This window comes from Heterodontus francisci, chromosome 2 (genome assembly GCF_036365525.1).
Source record: "Heterodontus francisci isolate sHetFra1 chromosome 2, sHetFra1.hap1, whole genome shotgun sequence".
NCBI lineage: Eukaryota > Metazoa > Chordata > Chondrichthyes > Heterodontiformes > Heterodontidae > Heterodontus > Heterodontus francisci.
Window position 1 is genome coordinate 47,454,227 of NC_090372.1, and position 26,325 is coordinate 47,480,551.

Below are 26,325 nucleotides of genomic sequence, written 5' to 3' on the forward strand. Positions count from 1 at the left end.
ACCCACTTTAAAATTCCACCATTTAGTTTATATTCCCACCGCTCATTCTTCCTATCAAAATGTATCACCACAAATCTGTTAAATTTCATCTGTCTGTCTTCCCATTTCGTCTGTCGACTTTAAAAATCTGCCCTGTACACTCAAGTCCAGGTCATAATGTGTATCAAAATGAGCAGCGGTCCTAATACCGACGACTGGGGAACACCAATGCACACTTAGCTTCAATCTGAAAAACTGTTCACCACTACACTCTGCTTTCTGTTCCTTAGCCAATTTCGTACCAAGACTGACACTGTCCCTTTTAATCGCACAGACTTCAATTTTGCTAACAGGTCTACTATACAGTACTTTATCAATGCCTTTTTTGAGCTTTACTACCTTTATGCAACCTCTCCATTACTTTATCAAAGAACTCAATCAAGTTGGTCAAACACGACTTGGCTTTAACATACAAGTGCTGAATTTCATTTATTAACCAGTACTTTTCCAAATAGCAATCAATTTTGTTCTAAATTATTGTCTCTACAAGTTTCCACACCACTGATGTTCGGCTGACTGTCCTATAACTCCCCCTGCCCCGCTCTCCGGGCCGCGCTGCTTCCCTCCTCTCGGCCACTTGATCCCATGTTTGATCATTCCCTGCCATGCTGCCCCGCCCGAAGAAGCAAGGGCTGACTGGATGACATGGGAGCGAGTGGTCGAGAGCAGGGAAGCGGCACGGCCTGGAGCTAGCGGCTGGACGGGGTGGGGGGAGCGAGCAGGGAACGATCGGGCGAGGGGCGGAGGGGGAGCAGTGGTAAGGTCCAGAGCGAGCGGCTGAGGGGAGGAAGCGGCTGTTGGGGGAGGTGCAGGAAGGCCTGGAGCAAGTGGTTGAGGGGGGAGAGCAGCCAGTGGGTGGGAACGAGTAGCTGAGGGTGGGGCAGGGGGGTGAGGTGGCAAGGGGAGCGAGTGGGTGAGGGAAGGCAGCGGCATGGCGGGGATCGAGCAGGGTGAAGCAGCGATTGAAGCAGGAATGGTGGGAGGGAGCAGGGTATTGTTCAGGTGAATGGAGATGGCTATTGAGGGGTGAGGACGTCATTGCGTGGTGACATCATGTGCGCATTCATACTGGCAAGCTGGCAAATGTTCGCACGCATTGATGACGTCCAAGATCGATCTGCGTTGTGGGGAGTCACTTTGTTTTTAAACGGGTGTAATATATGCAATCCTGTGGTACCACCTCCATATCTAAGGAGAATTGGAAGATTGTGGCCAGAGCCTATGCAGTTTTTCAGCCTTACGTTCCTCAGTAACTGAGGATGCTCCCAACTGGACTGGATGACTTTCTTCTATTTTTGAGACCTGCCAACCTTTTTAGTACCTCCTGTAACCTATTTTTATCTTTCCATTTTCTCTACCTCCTCCCTTATTGTGACATTGGCAGCATCCTCATTTTTAGTGAAGACAGATGGCAAAGTACTCATTTAGTACTGCAGCCATATCTTGTGCTTTCACAAAAAATCTCCTTTTTATTACCTAATTGGCCCACCCTTCCTTTGACTATCCTACAATTTATATGTTTACAAAAAGACTTTTGATTTTCCTGTCTGTGAACTGCTGATCTGTTCTCACTCTCAGCCCTTCATTCCACTTTTTAGATCTCTTCTGCACTTTCTGTATTCAGCTTAGTTTCCTCCTGCATAATGAGCCTTATATTTGTCATAAACCTCCTTTTCCTGTCTCGTTTTAATCTCATGTCTTTTGTCATCCAGGGAGCTCTAGTTTTGGATATAATCCAGAGATTACTACCTATGTGATCCTGCTCTTAATTTCCTCCCGAGCTCCTGAGTGCAGGACCTCAATCCTTTTCCTTCCTGTCATTGGTTCCTGCTTGGACCACAACTTCTGGCTGTCCTCCTATTCCCTCGGCCTTAAAATGTTTTGCATCCTTTCAGTGTGATGTCCTTTACCCTAGCACCAGGGAAGACATCACGCTGCAAGGGATCATGTCCAGAAATGCCTGTCTATCCTCTGACTGTTGAATCCCCAATAACCACAGCTTTCTACACTTCGCTGTGTCATTCTGTGCAGTCATTCTCCTCCACAGTGCTGTGAATGTTCTCTAGACTGTGATATAAAGAGGTGTCACTGCCCTCACTGATATCCAGCCCAAAGGATCCCTTTACTGCCTGCCTCTTCCTCCTTGCTGGGTGGCTACCCACGTAACTATCCTCTTGATCCTTCTGTAATTGTGGGGTATCCACAGGTGTGCTCTAGCAAATTATCAGTTTTCCATATGCCCTGCAATGACTCTGGCTGTTTCTCAAACTCAGAAACCCTAAGCTTGGGTTTGAGCAACTGGATGCACTTGACACACACATGGTGATCCAGGGCACAGGAAGAATCCTGACATTCCCACATTACACAGGAGTTTCAGGTAACGGATCTCGGTTGTCCCATCCTGTTAAATGTCATTTGGGGGTAGGAAGAGAACAAAATTTTAAATGCCTATAACTAAATGTGGAGGGATGGAGAGAAGAGGATGAAATAGCAACCATCCCATACTGAATTGAGAGAAAACTAGAAAGTCATGAACATGGCTTTGATGGAAGACAACAGTTTAGAGATGTATTATGAACTTGTCAAAGACTTTGAAGATATGACTCATTGACCCATTTGCCAACATAGAACTTGATCTGCAGCTTGTAATGCCAGTATGGTGGTTCAAAAATAAAAGCTATCTTCAAAACTGCAAATTCTGCCAGGTCCTTGTAAGTGGGATAGTTTAAGGAGTTTGGAAACTGATCCGGACCTTTCTGTGTACAAGAATTATGAAGCAGGAATAGCCTGAACGTCAATGAGCTCTTCTTTTTATCCCCTCCGCAGTAATTTTCTGCTCTCCTACTTTTAATGAACACTTGAGTTCCTTCTGGGGTTAAGGGCAATTCAACACTACTGTTATTTTATCTAACCCTCAATCCCCTTCTCAGCAAATATCAATTCAGTTTCCTTTTTAAAGGTGTCTGTTGATTCCAAATTAATTACTGCTTCTGGGAGTCAGTTCTGTACTTCCACTATATTGTTGAAAAGGGAAACTATTTTTTTTTCTAATCTGTAGCCTTGCTTGAGGCTTGTGAATTTTATATTTGTGTTCTCCTCCTGTCTGAGTTTGATATCTCTTTTATAATTTGCCCACTTCAATATTAACTATTTTAAAGATCAGTATTTTTCTTCTAATGAAAATAATTTTCAATCAATCACTTGAGCTTTCCTTCATGAATTATTTCTCTTGAGACCTGCCATCGTTCTCATCTGAGCACTTTATAATGCATGTATCTCCTTTTTGAAATCGGGGTGATCAAATGTACTCCGTAATGTTGAGACTTCCATTGATCTGCAATGGCAGCATAGCTTGTTCTGATTTGTTAATGTTCATTAGTAATTAATTAACAATTAATTTAATGTGCATCAAGTGAACTGCAGTAACATAAAAGGAAAATACTGCAGATGCAGAAAATCTGAAATGGAAACAAAGAGCTGGAAATACTCAGCAGGTCAGGCAGCATCTGTGGAGAGAAAAGCAGAGTTAATGTTTTAGGTCTGTGATCTTTCATCAGAATTGGCAAAGATTAGAAAAGTGTTAGGATTTATTTATTTATTTAGAGATACAGCACTGAAACAGGCCCTTCGGCCAACTGAGTCTGTGCCGACCATCAACCACCCATTTATACTAATCCTACACTAATTCCATATTCCTACCACATCCCCACATTTCCCTACCACCTACCTATACTAGGGGCAATTTATAATGGCCAATTTACCTATCAACCTGCAAGTCTTTGGCTGTGGGAGGAAACAGGAGCACCCGGCGAAAACCCACGCGGTCACGGAGAACCCAGAATCGAACCCGGGTCGCTGGAGCTGTGAGGCTGCGGTGCTAACCACTGCACCACTAAGCAAGTGAAGGTGGGTGGGGGGGGAGAAAGAGAACAAAAGGGAAGGTGTTTGATAGGGCAGGGGGCAGGAGAGATTAAATAACAAAGATGTCAAGAGAGTGTTAATGGTTTTGGTGAAAGACAAAGCATTAGTCCAGAGAGTTTTAATGGCAGAATAATGAGCAGCTGTCCAAAACCACAACATGAAAAACCACGTTTAAGACAGGCACATGGTTAAAAAATAAAATTAAAACATTTTAGAAAAAAGGCCAGTCATGCTCTGAAATTGTTGAACTCTGTGTTGAGTCTGGAAGTCTGTAGAGTGCTTAATCGGAAAATGAAGTGCTGTTCCTCGTTCTTGCATTGATGTTCACTTGGAACACTGCAGCAGGCCAAGGACAGAAATGTGGGCATGAGCGCAGGGTGATGAGTTGAAATGGCAAGCAACCAGAAGCTCAGGATCATGCTTTCGGACTGTGTTCCACAAAGTGGTCACCCAATCTGCGTATGGTCTCCCCAACGTAAAGGCAACTGCATTGTGAGCAGCAGAACCTCAGTAACTATTGCCTCACCCTGACCAGATGCATTCAGGGTGAGGTCAATGATACCTCCTAGATCATTGTTTTTAGTCTATGCCAATGGATCTACAAAATAGGACACTTTCATGTTGGGCCTATGGGAAATCAGTGTGCATCACATGGTTTGGCTTGTTTCATTTCGGGAGCCACCCACTCCCACCCCACAACGGATTGCTTTAATTTAATTTTTGTTTTATTCCTTGTTATTTTCTGTTGTTGGATGGGGAATCCTGACTGCTCCTCATGGGATATTCTTTACTCAAGTACCTAATCATTCACTTACCATAAAATTAAGATGCCTTTAATGTTGGATGCATGTTTTCACTTTGGTTCAGGTGGTAGAAAGGAAATTACACATGTCTCAGGAATTACTCAATTTCTAAACTCATCAATTTTCTTGTAAAGGACTGAATGGATATTTTATTTAAACTAGACAGTTTCTGTGCAAATTGAAAATCTATTACTTAATAAATTCTATAAAATTTGTCTCTATGCCAACTCTAATCCGATACTTATGGAATGATACAGCACAGAAGAGGCCATTTAGCCCATCATGTCAGTGTCAGTTCTTTGAAAGTACTATCCAGTAAGTCTCTGTCCCCTGCTCTTCCCCCTCCCCCCCCCCCCCCCCCCCCCAAGGCCCTATCAATTTTTCCTTTTTAATTATATATTCAATTCCTTTTGAAATTTACTATTGAATATGCGTCCACCAGCTTTTCAGGCAGTGCATTTCAGATCATCATAACTCGCTGCATTTTTTTTTAAAGAAGAAGTTCTTCTCTCATCCTGGCTTTGTTGTCAGTTATCTTGAATCTGTGTCCTCTGGTTACTGGCCCTTCTGCCATGGAAACAGTTTATTCCTACCGAGCCTCATCATCTTAACCTTCTCCAGTCTAAGAAGAACAACCCCAGCTTCTCTAGTCTTTTCACATAACATAACTGAACTCGCTCGTCCCTGGTACCATTATGGTAAATCTGCATCACGCCCTCTCCAGCGCCTTGACATCCTTCCTATAATGTGGTGCCACAACTGGACAAAGTTCAGTCCATGACTTTTAAACTTTGCCTCTATTTATAAAACCAGGGATCCCATTTGCTTTTTTAATGGTTTTATCAACTTGTCCTGCCACTTTCAAAGATTTGTGTATGGTACTTAAAATTGTACTGTTAGTTTATATTGCATCTCACCATTTTTCCTTCTAAAATGCATAATTTCACTTCTCTGCATTAAATTGCATCTGCCATGTATGTGTCTTCCACTTAAACAGTTTGTGGATTATCTTACTGATGTCTGCCACTATCCTCCTCACTGTTTACCACATTTACAAGCATTGTGTTATCTGCATACTTCGAAATTATACACTTTATTTTATTTATTTAGAGATACAGCACTGAAACAGGCCCTTCGGCCCTCCGAGTCTGTGCCGACCAACAACCACCCATTTATACTAATCCTACATTAATCCCATATTCCCTACCACATCCCCACCATTCTCCTACCACCTACCTACACTAGGGGCAATTTACAATGGCCAATTTACCTATCAACCTGCAAGTCTTTGGCTGTGGGAGGAAACCGGAGCACCTGGCGGAAACCCACGGAGTCACAGGGAGAACTTGCAAACTCCACGCAGGTAGTACCCAGGAGCTGTGAGGCTGCGGTCTAACCACTACGTTCAACTACTGTGTTCAATGTTGTTGGAAGTTCTGAAAAGGTGTTGGAGTTAGAAGGGAGTAGTGCTGGACTTCTCCAAGGAGTTCAGAGGACTTTGAAGGCCTGTCATCAGAAAGCCTCCTATCACTGAGGGCTGTAATTGCAGTCCCTCTTGGGCTGCAGCATGACAAGGACATGGAGCACAGGGAGCAGAGAACATTCCCTTCACAAGGTGCGTCTTGAGGGCCTCCTGGACTGAGGCCTCCAGCACCGCATCAGTTGGCGCTCTCTCTCTGGCCTGTTGCTCCATTAATCGTCTTTTTTTGCCTCAGTTCTACCAGCTGCTGCAACCTGAACGTATTTCCTCTTTAAGAGGGGCAGGCTGCCTTTTAGAAGTGCAGGTTAGCTACAAGTCATGCTGGCCACTTACACAGCTGGACAGCCTGCATTGTGTGCAGCCAGGCAGGAGTGCATTTTGCACTCGGTGGTACGTCACAATTTGAGTTGAACAGACAGCAAGAAGTTTGTGTTGCAATCCCTGCACCAGCTAATGGGCCTAATTGAATTTTCAATTGAAAATCCCTTCTAGCCTTCTATGCTTTCTGTTTCTCCTCTCTGCTTCATCCTGGTCTCCTGCCTCATGACAAATTTTTACTGTGGTAAAAAACTGATAACGTTTTAACATCTGTATTAAGAGATAATACTACACTGGCTGCAAGATTTTAATTATTTATTTTGAGGCTAGTACTATTGGAACTGTTAATGAATGAGTCCCATTGTAAACAGCTTCATTATGGATTTAAAGTGAAATATGAAATGTTCAACTACTGCCCTTTGACATTCATTTTGCCTAACATTGGATTTTCAAAAGCCATTTGATAAGTTACCACATAACAAACTTGTTAGCAAAATTAAGGCCATTGGGATTAAAGGGGCAAATGACAGCATGGATAGGAAATTGGCTGATGGACAGAAAACAGAATAGTGGCAAACGATTGCTTTTCAGATGGGAGGGAAGTATACAGTGGTATCCCTCAGGGGTCAGTTTCGGACCAGGACTTGGGTACCCAGGATATAATTTCGAGGTTTGCAGTTGATGTGAAAATTGGAAATGTAGCAAACAGTGAGGACACTAGTAACTGATTTTAGGAGGACAAAGACATGGCAGATGAAATTTAATGCAGAGAAGTGTGAAGTGATACATTTTGGTAGGAAGAATGAGAGGCAATACAAACTAAGTGGAACAATTTGAAAGAGAGTGTATGTACAGAAATCTTTGAAAATGGCAGGACAAATTGAGAAAGCTGTTTTTAAAAAAAAAAAAATCATATAGGATCTTTGGTTCCGTAGAAGCAAAGCTTGCAAAAGCAAAGAGGTTATGCTAATACGTCACAACACTGATCAGGTTTATCTGGAATATTTTTTATTTGTGGGCACCACATTAGAAAGGATGTCAAAGCCTTCAAAAGAGTTCAGAAGAGATTTGCTAGAATGGTACCACGGATGAGAGACTGAAGGGGTAGTTCTTCTTCGAACAGAGATAATCAGAGGAGACTTGATAGAGGTGTTCAAACTCATAGTTTTGATAAGAAGAAATAAGAAGAAACTGTTTGCAGTGGCAGAAGAGTCAGTAACCGCAGGACAGAGATTTAAGGTAATTGGCAAAAGAACTCGAGGTAACATTAAAAAAAAACATTCATGCGGCACGTTGTTGTGATCGAAAATATGCTGCCAGAAATGGTCGTGGAAACAGATTCAATGGAATTAGATAGATACATGAAGGGGAAAAATTGTACAGCATTATGGGGCAAGAGCAGGGGACTATGTATAATTGGATATTCTGCCAAAGAACCAGCACAGATGGCCTCCTGTATCATTTTATGATTTGTTTCTCCAGCTATGGATTTTTACTGGTGTAAACTGTTGCTCAGAATAATGATATTTCAGGCTAAAGTTATACTGCATCCCAGTGCAAACTTGAAACGGTGTGAGATAGTGATCTGGAGAGGTCTTTAATGTACTTAGGAATTGGATCATGACATACGACTGAATGTAAGTAAAAGTTATACTGTAGCCTTGGGCAGCCATGAGTTTCAATGTAATCTATGAACTTAGCTGACTTGTTAACATACTTTTCGCATTCAGGCAGCTCAGAACATTAAAGATTCGGATATTTACTGTGTCTTTGTTCAGGACACTGGTAGATGTAGAAAATCATCAAATATTGTTGTCTTTAACTCTATAACATATAAATTGACAAGATACTCCAATTTTCATTTGAAAGCATTTCATTTACATTATGCAGAACTACTTCTAATAAAAGCAGTTGTGCTTGTCTTTACTTTCAGTGATATGGAATATGCTCTTATCGGTGATTCTAGAACACTGATATGAACAGATGAACTGCAGTAATACACAGTTGCAAATTATTAGTTTTCGGATTGCAAGTTTTTCCTAATGGCGAAGGAAAGTCTACGCTGCCAAGTGTGCGGAAGTGGCTAGCTAGAAAATATAGTGACCAACTGTTTTCTTGCTGTCATGGCATTGATGCCTCCAGTGACATGTCTCTTGGGGTATCACTCCACAGCTGGATGCACTAGTACTGTCAACTTGCAGAGATGGTGCCAAAATCGGCTGCGAGCAGCAGCAGTGTGTATGGTAAGTTAAGCGTTGGAGTCATCTTGGGAGTTTTATGTAATGATCTTATCGTCTAAAATTGTTGTGCAGAAAACTAACTATGTTAACTTGATTAAATGAAGAAACTTAAGAGTGATTTTGTTACAGGTACATGGGCATTGGGCTTTCTGCTCAAGGTGTCAACATGAACAGGCTACCAGGTGGGTGCTTCATTATAGGTTGCAATCCTTTAAGAGACAATGTATAGAAACTTGCAATGCCGGAAACCTGAAATATTCACAGTTCATCAGTCAGCATCTGCAAAGTGACAATGTAAGGATGCCTCTCGTGTCCTTCTGGCTTATTGCTTCAATGTCTTCTTATCTTACTCTGACCTTCCCGACTTTTGGTCTTGAGCATTGTACCAGCCAAGCTCAATGCAGACTTCAGAAACATTAACCTTGATTTTATAATGCTACCGACAGGTGGGAGAGGGTCAGGGGTTAAAGTATCAGGATCAGGTAACCTGCCTCCATTCCTATCTCTGTAAAATTTGAAATGTGGGAATCAGGCCATGGGTGCAGGCGGGCCCCTAATTAATATATGAAAATAGTGACCTGTTGACATCATTGATGCAACTTAAACTTAATAGTACATGAGGGGAAGAAGGCCTATGGGATTGCTGGCAGCTGATCCAAGGTGGGAGCTGCTGGCTTCCCCTGGTAAGTGGCTATTTTAACACTCCTTGTGGACCAGCAGGAACAGGATTGTTTGTCCCACCCCCTTTAAAAAAAAAAGACGTTCTCCCTACCACACAAATGAATAATGTGGTCGATGAATTCCAGTACCAGTGAAATGCCAGGTATGTAGGCTGTACGTCCTAACTGCTGGCAGATCGTATCAAACAGCATGCCCCTTCAGCTGTTCGCAATAGGCAGAGTACTGACCATATCAACCAGCCCATACCAGCAAAACTCAGAACACAATGTCGAACGTTACATGTGTTTACGTTATTGGATAGCACTTAATGAACAATCCTAAGTGTGCTAATTATTACACTAGCAACCAATTTAAGATTATCAGTCAAGCTCGCAATGTGGCTCGCATATGCTTGCTAGAATACATGTATTCATACACGGTCCTGTCCTCTGCAGGCAAAAAGAACATATCTAGGTGTTGTGCCTTTTTTGAATTAAACAAAAGCGTGACAATTGTTTCCTGGTGCATTCTCCATGGCAGCACCTCAACCAATCGGAATCAACTTGCCAACCAATTAACACCCTTTTGTCATGTAGTATAAATTGTTGCTCCCTTTAAAATTTGACATTCTTGCGTCTGTCCTGATGAGTGCAAGACGAAAAGCTTCACCTGCATGTCCCTCTTTTCAGCAATATTTACAATGTCTTATCAATTCTGTTGCAATGTAAAATGTGTCTAGGCAATCTATCAGGTAATGTTACAAGACATTACCTGCTTCCAAGTACTAATTATTTTTCCAAGATGCTAATGGACCTGATGTGTTTCCAACACTTTGAAAATGCTGCAAATCTGAAGTAAAGACAGCCTTATTTTCCATCTTTAAAAGTGATGATGGAGCATGTTACACAGGGCCTTTTATCTTGAGAACCCCTCACCCTGTCTCACTTTTTTTTTCCCTTTAGGACCTTCTTTAAAACCCATGTCATTGGCCCTCACCCTTCCTAAATTTTCTTTTTGTTCCCGTTCGAGCATTATCTAATTACTCTTCTATGAAATGCCTTGGGGCTTTTTTATGCTCAAGACTTCAAATAAATGCAAGTTATTGTAAACATGGAGACTACAGTAAGACGCGTTTGCTCTGATCAAGACCCTCTTCTCTTACCCAACCCCTCCTTGCCCAGTTGTCTTCTGTCTGCACCTACTTCCTGTCAACTTTTGCCATTTATATATTCCTATATTCCACATCTATAATGGAAACTATGTAATTAGCATACTTTAATTGCATTCTTCTGCCACCTGAACACTGTACTTGGTCTTGTCTCCCATGTATAGTGCCGGGGAGATTGATCAATATATTTTGTAGCAGTAAACAAAAAAAGTGTCTAATATCTTAAGCTCAGAATTATATTGATGATTACATACTTGGGGTGGCAAGGTATGGGGAAAGGAAGTGATGGTTGTCTTCTGAGAGAATTGGTGGGAAGAACTGCTTTTCAAAGAAATTTACATAATTAGCAATGTGGTCCTATGACCAAGTTATTCAATAATTGTTCTAGAATCAGTAGTTTGAAATCTGTTGTGAAACTGCCATATTCCGAAGTATCTCGTGCATATTCATGTTCATATTGTTTCTTTATTAATGTGGAATTTTCTGTTTTAGGCTGGGATAAGCATTCATATGGTTACCATGGGGATGATGGCCATTCATTCTGTTCCTCTGGGACTGGACAGCCCTATGGACCAACCTTCACAACTGGGGATGTAATTGGATGCTGTGTAAATCTGATCAATAATACCTGTTTCTACACAAAGAATGGTCACAGTTTAGGTATGAATTTAGAAGGATGAAGCTGATAGATGTGACATGAAATACACTTGCGTGATAAAGTCAGTGAAATGAAAATGATTTGGGTTTTTTTTCCCATATGAAACAGTTCAGGACTTTGAGTTCAAGAACTATAATTCTGATTATTAGAGATAAGAGCTTCATTTATACATGGAAGGAGCATTTTGGACATAATGCTAAGAAGTGTTTAAAACTGAGTTTAAAAATTCATTTTGTGGTGCTGTATTAGTGCAGTGGAAGGACATAGGTTTTTACCTTTGCTTTACTTCCCCCTGACCTTTCTCGATAACTAGCTGTCAACCTCTGGGGAACATACGAATTAGGAGTAGGAGTAGGCCACTCGGCTCTTCGAGCCTGCTCCATCATTCAATAAGTTCATGGCTGAACTGATTACTCCACATTTCCACTTACCCCCCGATAACCTTCCACCCCCTTGCTTATCAAGAATCTATATATCTCTGCCTTAAAAATATTCAAGGACTTTGCTTCTTCCACTGCCTTTTGAGGAAGAGAATTCCAAAGACTCAGGACCCTCAGAGAAAAGTTTCTCATCTCTGTCTTGAATGGGTGACCCCTTATTTTTAAACAGTGACCCCCCCCCCCCCCCTAGTTCTAGATTCTCCCACAAGGGGAAACATCCTTTCTACCTCCACCCTGTCAAGAACCCTCAGGATCTTACATGTTTTAATCAAGTCGCTTCTTAATCTTCTAAATTCCAGTGGATACAAGCCTAGCCTGTCCAATCTTTCCTTGTAAGACTGCCCACCCATTCCAGGTATTAGTCTAGTAAACCTTCTCTACTGCCTCCACCACATTTACATCCTTTCTTAATTAGGGAGACCAGAACTGTACACAGTACTCCAGATGTGGTCTCACCAATGCACTGTATAGCTGAAGCATAACCTCCCTACGATAAACAATAACATTCTATTAGCTTTCCTAATTACGTGCTGAACCTGTATACTAACCTTTTGCGATTCATGCACTAGGACACCCAGATCCCTCTGCATCTCAGAGCTCTGCAATCTCTCACCATTTAGATAATATGCTTTTTTATTCTTCCTGCCAAAGTGGACAATTTCACATTTTCCCACATTATACTCCATTTGCCAGGTCTTTGCCCACTCACTTAACCTATCTATATCCCTTTGTAGCTTCCTTATGTCCTCTTCACAAGTTACTTTCCGACCTATCTTTGTGTCATCAGCAAATTTAGCAACCATACCTTCAGTCCCTTCATCTAAGTCGTTTATATAAATTGTAAAAAGTTGAGGCCCCAGCACAGATCCCTGTGGCACACCACTCATTACGTCTTGCCAACTAGAAAATGACCCATTTATGCCTATTCTCTGTTTCCTGTTAGCTAGTCAATCTTCTATTCATGCCAATATGTTAACCCCTACACCATGAGCTTTTATTTTCTGCAATAACCTTTGATGTAGTACCTTATCAAATGCCTTCTGGAAATCTAAGTACAGTACATCTACCGGTTCCCCTTTATCCACAGCATATGTATCTCCCTCAAAGAACTCCAATAAATTGGTTAAACGTGATTTCCCTTTCACAAAACCATGTTGACTCTGCCTGATTAACTTGATTTTTTTCTAAATGCCCTGCTATAATGTCTTTAATAGCTTCTAACATTTTCCCTAAGATAGATGTTATGCTAACTGGCCTGTAGTTTCCTGCTTTCTGTCTCCCTCCTTTTTTGAATAAAGGAGCTACATTCGCTCTTTTCAAATCTAATGGAACCTTCCCCGAATCTAGGAAAGCTGGTGTCTGGTTAGATGCAGTCCTTGATCATTTTTCTTGGGTAATTAGAGTGGTATTTTTAGAGGCAGTGTAAAAATGCCTTTGATTCTCCATTTGCCTCTCCTTCCTCCTTATTCCTCATGCTTTATTCCACCCCTCCTTGTAGAGTGCTCAAGTATCTTTCTGCAAGTGAGGAGTGCTATGGAAATAAAAGTTGTCTCTGGCAAGTTGGGGAAGAGAAATAGTACATAGCCTAATAGCACAGAAAAAGAGGCAAGTTTTTTTTTAGTTGTATTCAATACTGCTGTTAGTTCAAGAATTTGGAGTTGATTAACTTAATTTTATTTTGGAGAGGGTGGATTTCACAATGAAGGAATATACTTTCACTCCTTTTGTATTTGCTCACATCACGTCTACTGGTTGATGTGGACTGAAATCTATGTTTATGTAATTTTGTTTTTCAAATTCTTTAGCTCCTAATCTTTGTTTCTGCAAGGAGTGATGTTATAATAAACCAAATATAAATGACTGATGATCCAAGATCTCGATGCATGATCAGCATTTCCTCACTAAACTTTAAAACTGAGTCAAAAGAAATTTGTGGTTTGTTACAGATCCAGGTAAAATTAGTTACTGAAAGACTACTCTAGAAATCTTGCACGGATAAGCAATCTTGACCAAAGGAGAGCTGCCAGTATCTATTCGTTAGCACTTGCTAAAATATTCTTAAGTCTACGCTCATTTATCTAAGCCAAATTAGTTTTGAGGGTTAAGATACTCTTTAGTTTTGTAGATAGTTTCCCCACTCATGTTGCAATGTTATGCAAGGAGTAGAATGCCACTTTTATTTTACATATTTTGAATTTTGCTCTGGGTAGGCTTCCTCTAATCTTGGACCAGTGTGATATCTGGATCACCTAGCTGCTAAAGTGTGTAATGGGACAGATTTTTTGTAGTCTTTTTGTTAACCCCTTCCTCCCCAAAAAAGTAGACTTTGAATGCTTGGCCTTGGAGAAACAAAATCAAAGTATTTCTTTTATCTGATCATTTATTCTTAAGCCTCATTTTGGATTCAGTGAGCTAAGTGAGTTGAAATCCATCACTTGCTAAAATGCTATTAACCCACCTAGTGAGAGCTCTTTCTCAACTTGTTCAGCTAAACCAAATGGGTTTTATGAGGGATAGATGTTCCAAAAGTCATTTAAAAAATAAATGTCCTCCCACTTGTATTGTAATGTCATGCAAGAAGTTGAATGCCATTTTTTTTTTTTACACATTCTGAATTTTGGTTAATGCAGATTTTACCCATTGGTGGTATATCTTGTGTAGAACTTAAAGGTCCCCTGCAGTGAAGATTTGTGGACCCATGTGACCTCCTTGCGATGTGTTTTGGAATGGTGTTGTGGATTATAGAATCTTTCTCCGTACTAGGGTTTAAACCTATGACATTTGATCTAACAAGCATCCTATTGGTGGATCAGTTTGTTGGGCTTTTGGATTGTGGAATTGGATCAAATCATCTGTTACTGCAATTTTCAAGCAAGGCCACTTTTTTGATGCTGAAAGGAGTTCATATGGTCAGGATTCATTCAGGACTGTATTATTGAGCTTATCCAAGGTAATTGATTTTTACCACAGTCAGAGAATATTGGGCCATATCTCAGAATTTGATCCCCAAAGTACCTGTAAAAATTAAAACACTTAAAAACTGACTTTGACTGTCAATCACTGTAAGTGGCCCCAAACATGTCCATTACTGAAATCTGCAGAACACTCATTTTTGCAGAGCAAAGGCACATTATCCTTTGTGCCTAGTAGCTTCAAAGAGAGAGTTCAAAGGGAGCCCGTTATCTTTGTCACACATATTAAATAGTGTAATTTCTTTATTCTTTTAGACCACTGGTGATGTGTGATCACCTTCCCCTGACTCTGACTTCTGGCTGTCTTGCACTGAAGTGGCTTGATCTTTTTTGCTCTGGGTGCTAGAGCATATTGTTTCTTTTCTGTATTCTTTCATGGGATGTGAGTGTCACTGACAAGGCCAGTATTTGTTGCCCATTCCTAATTGCCCTTATGAAGGTGGTGATGAGCCAGCTTCTTAAACGCTTAATCCATCTGGTGTAGGTATACCCACAGTGCTGTTTGGAAGGGAGTTCCAGGTTTTTGACCCAGCGACAGTGAAGGAACGGTGATACAGATCTACGTCAGGATGATGTGTGACTTGGAGGGGAGCTTGCAGGCGGTATTCCCATGCATCTGCTGCCTTTGTCCTTCTAAGTGGTAGAGGTCGTGGGTTTGGAAGTTGCTGTCAAAGCTTGGCGAGTTGATGCAGTCTATCTTGTAGATGGTACATACTGCTGGCAGTGTGCCGGTGATGGAGGCAGTGAATGCTTAAGATGGTGGATGTGTTGCCACTCTGGCAGGCTGTTTTGATCTGGATGGTGTCTAGCTTCTTGAGTGCAGCTGAATTCATCCAGGCAAGTGGAGAGTGTTCCATCACACTCCTGACTTGTGCCCTGTAGATGGTGGACAGGCTTAGGGAGTCGAAAGGTGAGTTGCTCACTGCAGAATTCCTAGCCTCTGACCTGCTGTTGCTGCCACAGTATTAATATGGCTGGTCCAGTTAAGTTTCTGGTCAATGGTAACCCCCCAGGATGTTGATGGTAGGGAATTCAGCGATGTTAATGCTGTTGAATGTCAAGGGGAGATGGTTAGCATCTCTTTTGTTGAGGATGGTCATAAATTAGCCAGATGTTGCAGAAAAGTGTAAGATTTGATAGACAACGCTGTGAGACTGTTGGTTTGTGTGGCCAAATTCATTACCTGAAAGAGGTCCACAGGGATTCTCTCTTCAAATACTTTCAATCGAGCTCAACAAGGGACGTTTTTTTTAAAATGGAGTATTATACGTGTGTAAATTGATGTGTGTAAATATATGCTTTCACAAACACATTTATGAAGCCACTCATTTTAATTGTATGGAATTTGTGGGACGTGTTAATTGATGCATGCAGGAGTATGCCTTTTCTTGTGCTTATGAAAAATGACCACTTTGCACAAGGCGCTGGAAGATAGTTGTGCGGCCACACCCCAGCAACAAGTTAATGTTTACAGGAGGCAACTGGGAAGAAATTTGGGAGAACTTTTAAAGCAATTATAAATTAATATAAATTGTAGGATGCATAGCACACTATTTTATAAATCTGCCATAGTATTGGTTTTGAGCTATTTTACCTTTAAAGTGTTATAATAGACCACTGTTAATATTGCTGGATAGATATGTCGAATGTTGTTGGTCGTCTTTCAAATCTTGAGTCATCTGAGGTGACACCAGAGCTCATAGCTGAGATGGCAGCTCATACAAATGGCTAATCCAGTTAAATCGACATTGGGGCGGCACAGTGGTGCAGTGGTTAGCATCGCAGCTCCAGCGACCTGGGTTCAGTTCTGGGTACTGCCTGTGCGGAGTTTGCAAGTTCACCCTGTGACCGCGTGGATTTCCGCCGGGTGCTCTGGTTTCCTCCCACGGCCAAAGACTTGCGGGTTGATAGGTAAATTGGCCATTGTGAATTGTCCCTAGTGTAGGTAGGTGGTAGGAGAATGGTGGGGATGTGGTAGGGAATATGGGATTAATGTAGGATTAGTATAAATGGGTGGTTGTTGGTCGACGCAGACTCGGTGGGCCGAAGGGCCTGTTTCAGTGCTGTATCTCTAAATAAATAAATGACGAGCTGCATTAGAGGGTTGAGTAAAAATTATAAGAATCCTGATACTGAGAGTAGTAGTCGTTGAGCAGTGAGACTTCCACCCTTGTATGAAAATGTAGTAAGACAGAAGAGGTCTAACATTACTTACATTTTGATATTTTCTTTTTACCACAGGTATTGCTTTTACAGATCTACCGGTAAGACGATTCGTTTTACAATATTTTTCTTAAGCTCCGATTTGTGCATTTTTTTTCAGATAAGTTTGAACGTGGTTGACAGAATAATTTTATGACCTTGTGATCTGCTTGAAGGGTGATTCTTGTTAAAACTGACTCTTAGTTCGACTTATATTTCAATATTTTAAGCACTAAATTTCCCACGTTGTCGTGTTTGTGTTGCTTCATTTTAATTTTAGGTAGTTTGAATTTGTTTTTGGTGCAGAAAAATAACTTCAAATTGTGATCATGATGCGCCATGCTTTTTGGGTTCTTTTTTATTTCATTCTGATGGGAATGAATGGGTGGATCAATTACCAAACTTGAGTCACAATTATGGCTCTCACAGGGAAATCACAAGCCTCTGTTCCATCCTCCAGCTTTCATGTTCACTCCAGAATTAATTAATGCTTTAGGGCAGCGGCTTCAATACAAGGCCTCTGGTTGTTCTTCAGTGGTGAAATTCTTCTGGCATCTTGTGGATGACAATTGTGATCAATGGACTTGACAACTTGAAGGCTTCCCTTGGGGGATAATGTGGAGGAAAAAGAACAGCACAAATTGTGGTGTAGCAGGTCCTAGTTGTATTTCTTTTGCAGGTTGGAATACCTTTCTGGAATCTTCATTTGACTTTTATCCTCAATAGCTGAGTTTTCAGGATTCTTTCTCTTTCTAAATGGACAGTTACTAAATAGTTAAAGAGGATTTAGGCCTATGCTCAGTCCCATTTTTCTCAGCTATACTGGTGCCACCAGAAGGCTATGGAGCTGCTATTCAACTGGAAAGCACATGTCACTCTCTCATTACTTTAGTGTTGGCTCACAGTGACCTTTCAGCTGACGCTGAACATGCATGTTGTAAAAGCATCCATCCTCCTTTTCTGTGTCCTTGTCTGGTCCTGAGTACCATGCAATAGTACCAGTTGGATGTTAATCTTGTGCACTGTTTTTATCATGGGACATAGAGTCATAGAATAATACAGCACAGAAGGAGGCTTTTCGGCCCATCATGCCTGCCCACCTCTTTGGTAGGGCTATCCAATTAGTCTCACTCCTCTCCCCAAACCACTGAAAAATTATTTAAGTATTTATCCAATTCCATTTTTGAAAGTTATAAGAATATAGGAAATAGGACCAGGAGCAGGACCTGCTGCACTATATCAACTCTGCTTTCCTGCTCTATCCGCTTATCCCCCGGTGCCCAAAGATCTGTTGATCTTAGTCTTGAATATACTCATCAACTATGTATCTACAGCCTTCTGGGGTAGAGAATTCCAACGATTCACCACCCTCTCAGTGAAGAAACTTTTCTTTATCTCAGCCCAAGATGACTAACCCCTTATCCTAAAGCTATAATCCTCGTTCTAGACTCTCCAGCTAGGGGAAGCAGCCTCTCGGTATCTACCCTATAAGCTTCTCTAAGAATTTTATATGTTTCACCTTGAATTCTTCCAAACTTTAGAGAATATAGATCCAATTTACTCAATCTCTCCTTGTAGGACAACCCTCATTCAAGGAATCAATCCAGTGAATCTCTGTTGTAGCCCCTCTAGGGTGAGTATATCTTTCCTTGCGTAAGGAGACCAAAACTGTATACAGTCCTCCAGTTGTGGTCTCACTGAAGCCTTATGTAACTGCAGCAAGACTTCCTTACTCTTATGCTCCAACCCTTTTGCAATAAAGGCTAATATACCATTTACCTTCCTAATTGTTTGCTGTACCTGCATAATAACTTTCTATGATTCGTGTACAAGGGTACCCAAATCCCCTCTGATTACCAACATTTACTGGTGTCTCTCCTTTTCAAAAAAACTTCTGTTTTTCCATTCTTCCTATCAAAGTAGATCATTTCGCAATTCCCCATATTATACCCCATCTATCACTGCCTTGCTCAATCACTTAACCAGTCTGTAACCCTTTGCAGCCTCTTTGCGTTCTCCTCCTCACAGCTTACTTTCCCATCTAGCTTTGTATTTCCATGGTGTGTCTCCTCCAGTTTCCATACTGCCATAAAATGCTGCAGTATGTGGCCTTTCATCTTTTTTCTTATGTGTCCAATAAATAGGCAATGCTGTCCAAATTGTATAAATTCATTGACCACTTCTAACATTTTGTTATAAGTGGACACTATTTTTAAGAAAAAAGGGTAGAAAGGAAAGGCCATTGGTACTCCAGTTTGTCGAACCTTGCGTTCAGTTCTATTTTGAAAACCATAAAACAAACGTGTCGAGTAGTGGGCATATAGGAAAGCAGAGTCATTCAGTTTTTTTCCACACTTCTGAATAAAGAACACATTTTGACCTGGATTTTTATGTGTAGGAGCACGTGAGTCTGGGCGCAGGTGGGTGGAGGAGTTAAAAATTAGTGAAATTGACAACACGTCAGGAAGCCACTCCAACCCCTGACTTCCGGGTTTCACTGCAGCACATTCGACTACATGAGAGCTGTCTCCTTGGGAGAGGCAAGATGCCAATTAACATGGTAATCCCTCAATCAAAGCGATATTGACGTTGATTTTGCACTTTAACTTTGGGTTGATTGGTTTCCTGGACTTCTGAATTGGCCAGTGAAAGCAAGAGTACGCAGTGGCAATTGAGAGGGCTGAAGCAATCCTGGGGAAGTATATCAATAAATACTCAGTACTCATAGCTGCATAACTGCTTGCGGAAAAGAGTTTGCTCACAGTCCAGTGCTGAGAGGTTACTTTAAATACTTTGGAGGTGTCGCCTACACTTTGAGGATTTGGATGTCTGATTTGCAGTTTGGAGGTCTGATTTGTCAAATCAAGTTGCTTGCTGTTTATGATTACGTAGATCTCAGATGATGACCAGAAACAGCACCAGCAACAGTCTGCTGGTCACAGACCTGTAGCTCCACAGGAGAGAGGGAGCAGCAGAGAGATATTGTAATATTGATAGATTAAGTGAATGGGCAAAACTGTTGCAAATGGATTTAAATGTAGACAGATATGAGGTGATTCACTTTGGACCTAAAAGCATAGAACATGGTTCTTTCTAAATGGTGAAAAGGTAGAAATGAGTAGGGAGCACAGAGTGATTACAGAATTCTGGTTAATTACTGGAATTAACTTCTGGTAGCTGGTGTGTTTTTCTTTAGTCTTAAGTTTATTTCTGTTAATTAATAGTCTGATAAATAGAGGCATGGTAGGGCACCTCAGTCCCGTGGAATGGACAGTCTCTTTCATGTGGGAACTCCAAGATGCTTCTCGTGTCCTGGGGAACTACATGTGCAGGAAGTGTCGTCAGCTGTTGGAGTTTGAGCTCCAGGTTTCATCTGTGAGGCTGAGGGCTACGTGGGTAACACGTTTCTGGAGATGGTCACATAGCAGCTTAAGGGTATGTGCACAAGGAGGGAATTGGTAACACCAGATAATCGTTGAGGACAAGGCAAGTAATGCAGGAGTCTCTGCGTGCATTTCGCTTTCTAACTCGTATTCATACTGGTGAGGGTGATGGCTCCACTGGAGAGTACAGCCAGTGCCAAGTACACATACCACGGGTAGTTCAATTGCACTAGGGGAAGAGGAAGATCAGGAAAGCAATAGTGGTAGGAGATTCAATAGTTGGGGAACAGACAGGCATTTCTCGGGCCACAGACCTGATTCTAGACTGGTATATTGCCTCCCTGGTGCCAGTGTCCAGGCTGTCACTGAGTGGGGGAGGGTGAACAGCCAGAGGTAATGGTCCAGATTCATACCAAAAACATTGGTAGGAAGCGGGATGAAGTCCTGCAGGCAGATTTTAGGGAGCTAGGAAAGAGATCAGTAATTAGAACCTCAAAGGTCTGCAAACCCTTGTTCAAGGCCTGCGTTGCACTTGTTTGATTGCTGCATTTTAATGTCGCATGCATTTGACTACTCTATCCACGAAAGAAGACATCATCGTATTAGTCTTCACAGCATCCCACTCATTCTTGAGGCAGACTCCTCGAATCTCTCTGCAGTCGTGAACTGTGAGCTTGGAATGCCTGTCAGCACATTGTGTAATAAAGGCCTGCTTGGGTATAAAGTTGAAGCCCGACCCAACCACAGCCAATCCGTGCCCGAGTCCTTTAATTTTTTTTCGCACCCGACCCAAATGTCATTTATCCGTTCGAGCAACAGCCTATTCCTGGAGTTGTGGGAAATCATGGGTAAGCCTGATCCCATGAGTTCCTGGAAGCAGCACTGTCCAGCCTGGCCAGACCCGAGCCCGAATGCTGGACTCGGAATATCGATTTGACTTGACCCGACCCAACCAGAACCCGACACATAAGAACATAAGAAATAGGAGCAGGAGTAGGCCATTCAGTCCCTCAAGCCTGTCCCGCCATTCAATAAAATCATGGCTGATCTGTCCTCGGCCTCAACTCCTCCTTCGAGCCTGCTCCACATAACCCTCGACTCTCCAAGATTTCACAAATCTATCTACCTCCTCTTTACATACATTTAGTGACCTAGCCTCCACAACTCTGCAGTAGGGAATTCCAGAGAGTCACCACCCTCTGAGAGAAGAAATTCCTTTGCATCTCAGTTTTAAATGTATGCCCCCCCCTTATTCTGTAACTATGTCTCCAGTGCGAAATTTCCCCCACCAGTGGAAACATATTCTCAACATCTACCCTGTCAAGCCCCCTTAAAATCTTATATGCTTCAATAAGATCACCTCTCATTCTTCTAAACTCCAATGAATAAAGGCCTAACCTGTTTAGCCGTTCTTGATAAGACAACCCCTTCATCCCAGGAATCAGCCTAGTGAACCTTTTCTGAACTGCCTCCAATGCTAGTATATCCTTCTTTAAATACGGGGACCAAAACTGTACGCACTACTCCAGGTGTGGCCTCACCAACACCCTGTACAGTTGTAACAAGACTTCCCTATTTTTAAACTCTAACCCCCAGCAATAAAGGCCAAAATTCCATTTGCCTTCCCAATTATTTGCTGCACCTGCATGCTAACTTTTTGTGTTTGATGTACAGTAACACCCAGATCCCTCCGTACTGCAGTATTTTGTAGTCTTCTAAATAATCTGCCTTTTTATTCTTCCTACCAAAGTGGATGACCTCTCACTTTCCTACATTGAACTGCATCTGCCAAGTTTTTGCCCACTCACTTAACCTATCTATAATCCCTTTCCAGATTCTTTGTGTCCTCATCACAACATGCATTCCCACCTATTTTTGTATCAGCAAATTTGGATACAGTACATTCTGTCCCTTCCTCCAAGCCATTAATATAGGTGGTAAATAGTTGAGGCCCTAGGACCGATCCTTGTTGCACCCACTAGTTATGGTTTTCCAACCTGAAAATGGGATTGTGCCATGCAGGTCATCATGCCTGCCAACATGTCTGCACATTAAAATCCAGCCCTTTTGTATAATGTATTTGAAATGTTTCACTGTTTAAATTTATATTCTGGACTCATTAGCCAAATTTACCTTGAAAAAATATTTTGGAAACTTTAACTGTTTCTCTCTCCACAGATGCTGTCTGACCTGCTGAGTATTTTCCAGCATTTTCTGTTTTTATTTCAGATTTCCAACATCTGCAGTATTTTGCTTTTGTAATAATAATCTGGGTTCATGTCAGCACTTTTATATACATTAAATGAGGCTTTGAACGATCATACAAGAATATTTTTGTTATCTTTCCCTTTCCTTTTGCGATGTATTCATTTGTATATGGAGGTTGAAATGGAGTTAAATTCAACATAAGCTACCTCATCAGTATTTCTTGCATTGAATAAAGCAACGTTAAAAAGTAGAAATAGTAAGGAAATTGGATTTAGGGTAGATGGCTCTAGTTGAAGGTGCAGTAGACTGAATAGGTATCTTTAATGCTATAATTTCCATGATTCTGTTTAAATAGAACTGAGTAAGTATTTGAGCATGCACTATTTTGCATGAGTGTTTCTTGAATTAGAGCCCTTGGACCATTTTAATATAAACACTTAAATTTGAGGGAGGTAGAAGTTAGGAGACACTTCTTCATGCAGAGGGTGGTAGAAATGTGGAATTTTCTTCCAAATAAAGCAGTAGATGCTATCTCAATTAATAGTTATAAATCTAAGATCGATAGACTTTTGCTAGACAAAGATATCAAAGGCTTGGAGCCAAGGCAGGTGGATGGATTAAGATGCAAATCAGTCATGATCCCATTGAATGGCGATACAGGCTCGAAAGACTGAATGTGCTACTGCTGTTTCTCTGTTACTGTTACTTCCTTTACTTTGAATTCATCAGTTGTGATTTTTCCAGTAATCGCATGTCCTGGACTCCAAAACAAAAACTAGAAGGATGCATTCTGCAAGTTTTTGGGATACGTACCTGTCTGCTCAGTTTAGAGATTGGGTTGGAACCTTGGTATTTAGATATAAATTTTACAAATGGGTGCCCCCCTCTCATTTCCCGCCCCCACCTTCCCATGCATAGCTTCATACATGGGGAAACTAATTAACATATTGGACATGGAGGATAGTGCATGTGTTCAGTAAGTGGACATCCTAATGCCAATGCCTGATTTTTTTTTTTGTCTGTAGAGCTCCCAGGACAGAAAGCTCTGCAATGTTGGGGGAAAATTTGCAAAATCTGTCCCTTACCTCTTTGCAGCAGAAAGGAAAGTATTATGACGGTCGTGATTTAGCCGTACAGAAGGGTTGGAAAGGAAAAGATTTTGTTACATGAACAGCAGCTGAAGACAAAAGCTCCATCTCAAGTGGCTACTAACCCCAGTCATATCATCCAAGTGAATCCTGGAGCATATGGGTAGCTCATTGGCACTGTATAGACAGCCCATGTTTCTTCCAGTGGGACTACTGAGTTCTCCATACCACTCTAGGATCAGACATTACAAAAGTATAATTGTGATAGGGTGAAGTGATGCTTTCGTCTTTTGGAGCCTGGATACAGAGCTATCTGTCTGCATGTCAGATCTCTGTGCTGTAACTGCCAGGCTATAGTGCCAATCTTTCCCCCTTGGATCTTATATCTTTTAAAAAAAATATTTTTTGTTACTACTGCAAAAATATTACTGATCAAAAGTACTGCAGCTCAGGTGACCCCTCCCCAAAATGGGTTGCATTATTACAGTTACCTGTTTATTCGACAACTAGTTGACTGTTTGAATTTAAAATCATGCTATAATGTTCTTGCTTAAATAGTATAAAGTAATATAACTGGATGGGTAGGAGAAGGAAATATTGCTTAACACATGTTGACACTTCCAAAGGAAGAGCAGAAGTTTGCAAGTTTAATTTATCAGGATAAATCTTTGTAGTAATATATAATTCCTTTTTTAAAGGCATTTTCAGCTGCAAAACTTCACATAATTACGATAAGATCATTGCCTACTAGGGAGCTACTGGGCTGCTTGAAGAATTGAAAGCTTCCAAAGTGACTATTTTTTTTCTCTTGTTCAGCCAAATTTATATCCCACAGTTGGACTGCAGACACCAGGGGAGGTGATTGATGCAAATTTTGGACAGCATCCATTTGTTTTTGATATAGAGGACTACATGCGAGAATGGAGATCTAAAATTCAGACCCAGATTGAAAGATTCCCTGTAGGAGATCGAGAAGGGGAATGGCAAACAATGATTCAAAAGTAGGTGACAAAAGTCTGTTATTTACAGTAGCATTTTTCATTTTCAAATATTGAAAGGAGTTTTCTTTCCTGTGACTTAATTCTGATTTAGATTTTAAAAGATAGATGGATTTCTTCTTGCATCTATTAAATACAGCTTGTATTTCTCAATGTTAAATGCTACAAAGTACATGCTCATACTTCAATATTTTTATTAACTGCAATAAATCTGATCCAAGTGACTGAAAAAAAAATGTTCAGCTGAATGCTGCACTTTCAAACCTTTACAGTCTTGCCCTATTTGAGTTTATCCTCTTAATGCAACTCCAGTAAGAGGCATTAACTGACCCGGTCATGGAGCATAGCAAGTAAAATACAGTCCCACACCTCTCAAACTAAAACTGTAACGAACTGTATTTCTGGGGCAGGCAATTAATTTAAGATTGTGAGAAACTCCCCTCATCTCCTATCCAAAGGAATCTTTCTTTTTCTCTTGTTTTATTTCTTTTTTCACCCTGCCAAGGTTTACAAAGCTACAAAAAAGTTTTTTTTCTCCATTACAGCTAAGAATAACTCAGTGCTGTGCGTTTGCATTGGCTCAGAGATTGGCGTGTATGTTTAATTAAAGGATGGTCTTGAGCTTTGGGTTACCTGTTAATTATTCAGTTCAGTTGACATGTATTCCTTATTGCTTACAACAATATTTTTTCTTCCATGTGCTACTTGCCCACGTATTCCCTTTCCCCATCGCTCCCATGTGAGTGCCCTTTTTCCCTGTTGCTCACACATGCACCCACATCCATCTCGTATCATGCCTGCACTCCTAACATTATCCCATTCATGTGCCCTCCCCCTCCCCTCTCTCTCTCCCCCCCCTCCCCTCTCTCTCTCCCCCCCCTCCCCTCTCTCTCTCCCCCTCCCTCTCTCCCCCCCCTCTCCCTCTCTCCCCCCCCTCGCCCCTCTCTCTCTCTCCCCCCCCCTCGCCCCTCTCTCTCTCTCCCCCCCCCTCGCCCCTCTCTCTCTCCCCCCCTCGCCCCTCTCTCTCTCCCCCCCCTCGCCCCTCTCTCTCTCCCCCCCCCTCGCCCCTCTCTCTCTCCCCCCCCCCTCGCCCCTCTCTCTCTCCCCCCCCTCGCCCCTCTCTCTCTCTCTCTCCCCCCCCCCCCCTCGGCCCTCTCTCTCTCTCTCTCCCCCTCGCCCCTCTCTCTCTCTCTCCCCCTCGCCCCTCTCTCTCTCTCCCCTCGCCCCTCTCTCTCTCTCTCCCCCTCGCCCCTCTCTCTCTCTCTCCCCCTCGCCCCTCTCTCTCTCTCTCCTCCTCGCCCCTCTCTCTCTCTCTCCCCCTCGCCCCTCTCTCTCTCTCTCCCCCTCGCCCCTCTCTCTCTCTCCCCCTCGCCCCTCTCTCTCTCTCTCCCCCTCGCCCCTCTCTCTCTCTCTCCCCCTCGCCCCTCTCTCTCTCTCTCCCCCTCGCCCCTCTCTCTCTCTCTCCCCCTCGCCACTCTCTCTCTCTCTCCCCCTCGCCCCTCTCTCTCTCTCTCCCCCTCGCCCCTCTCTCTCTCTCTCCCCCTCGCCCCTCTCTCTCTCTCTCCCCCTCGCCCCTCTCTCTCTCTCTCCCCCTCGCCCCTCTCTCTCTCTCTCCCCCTCGCCCCTCTCTCTCTCTCCCCCTCGCCCCTCTCTCTCTCTCTCCCCCTCGCCCCTCTCTCTCTCTCTCCCCCTCGCCCCTCTCTCTCTCTCTCCCCCTCGCCCCTCTCTCTCTCTCTCCCCCTCGCCA

General features: G+C 42.2%; 1 protein-coding gene across 1 annotated transcript in view; it reads left to right on the forward strand.

The window, feature by feature from the left end:
• Positions 1-26,325, forward strand: part of LOC137380590 (ran-binding protein 9-like) — a 151,223-nt gene that overhangs the window by 24,000 nt on the left and 100,898 nt on the right. Inside the window, exons 3-6 of the mRNA XM_068052634.1 lie at positions 8,931-8,983; positions 11,122-11,289; positions 16,941-16,963; positions 24,397-24,581. Of these exons, the coding sequence (XP_067908735.1) occupies positions 8,931-8,983; positions 11,122-11,289; positions 16,941-16,963; positions 24,397-24,581 (429 nt within the window). The remainder of the gene's footprint in view (positions 1-8,930; positions 8,984-11,121; positions 11,290-16,940; positions 16,964-24,396; positions 24,582-26,325) is intronic.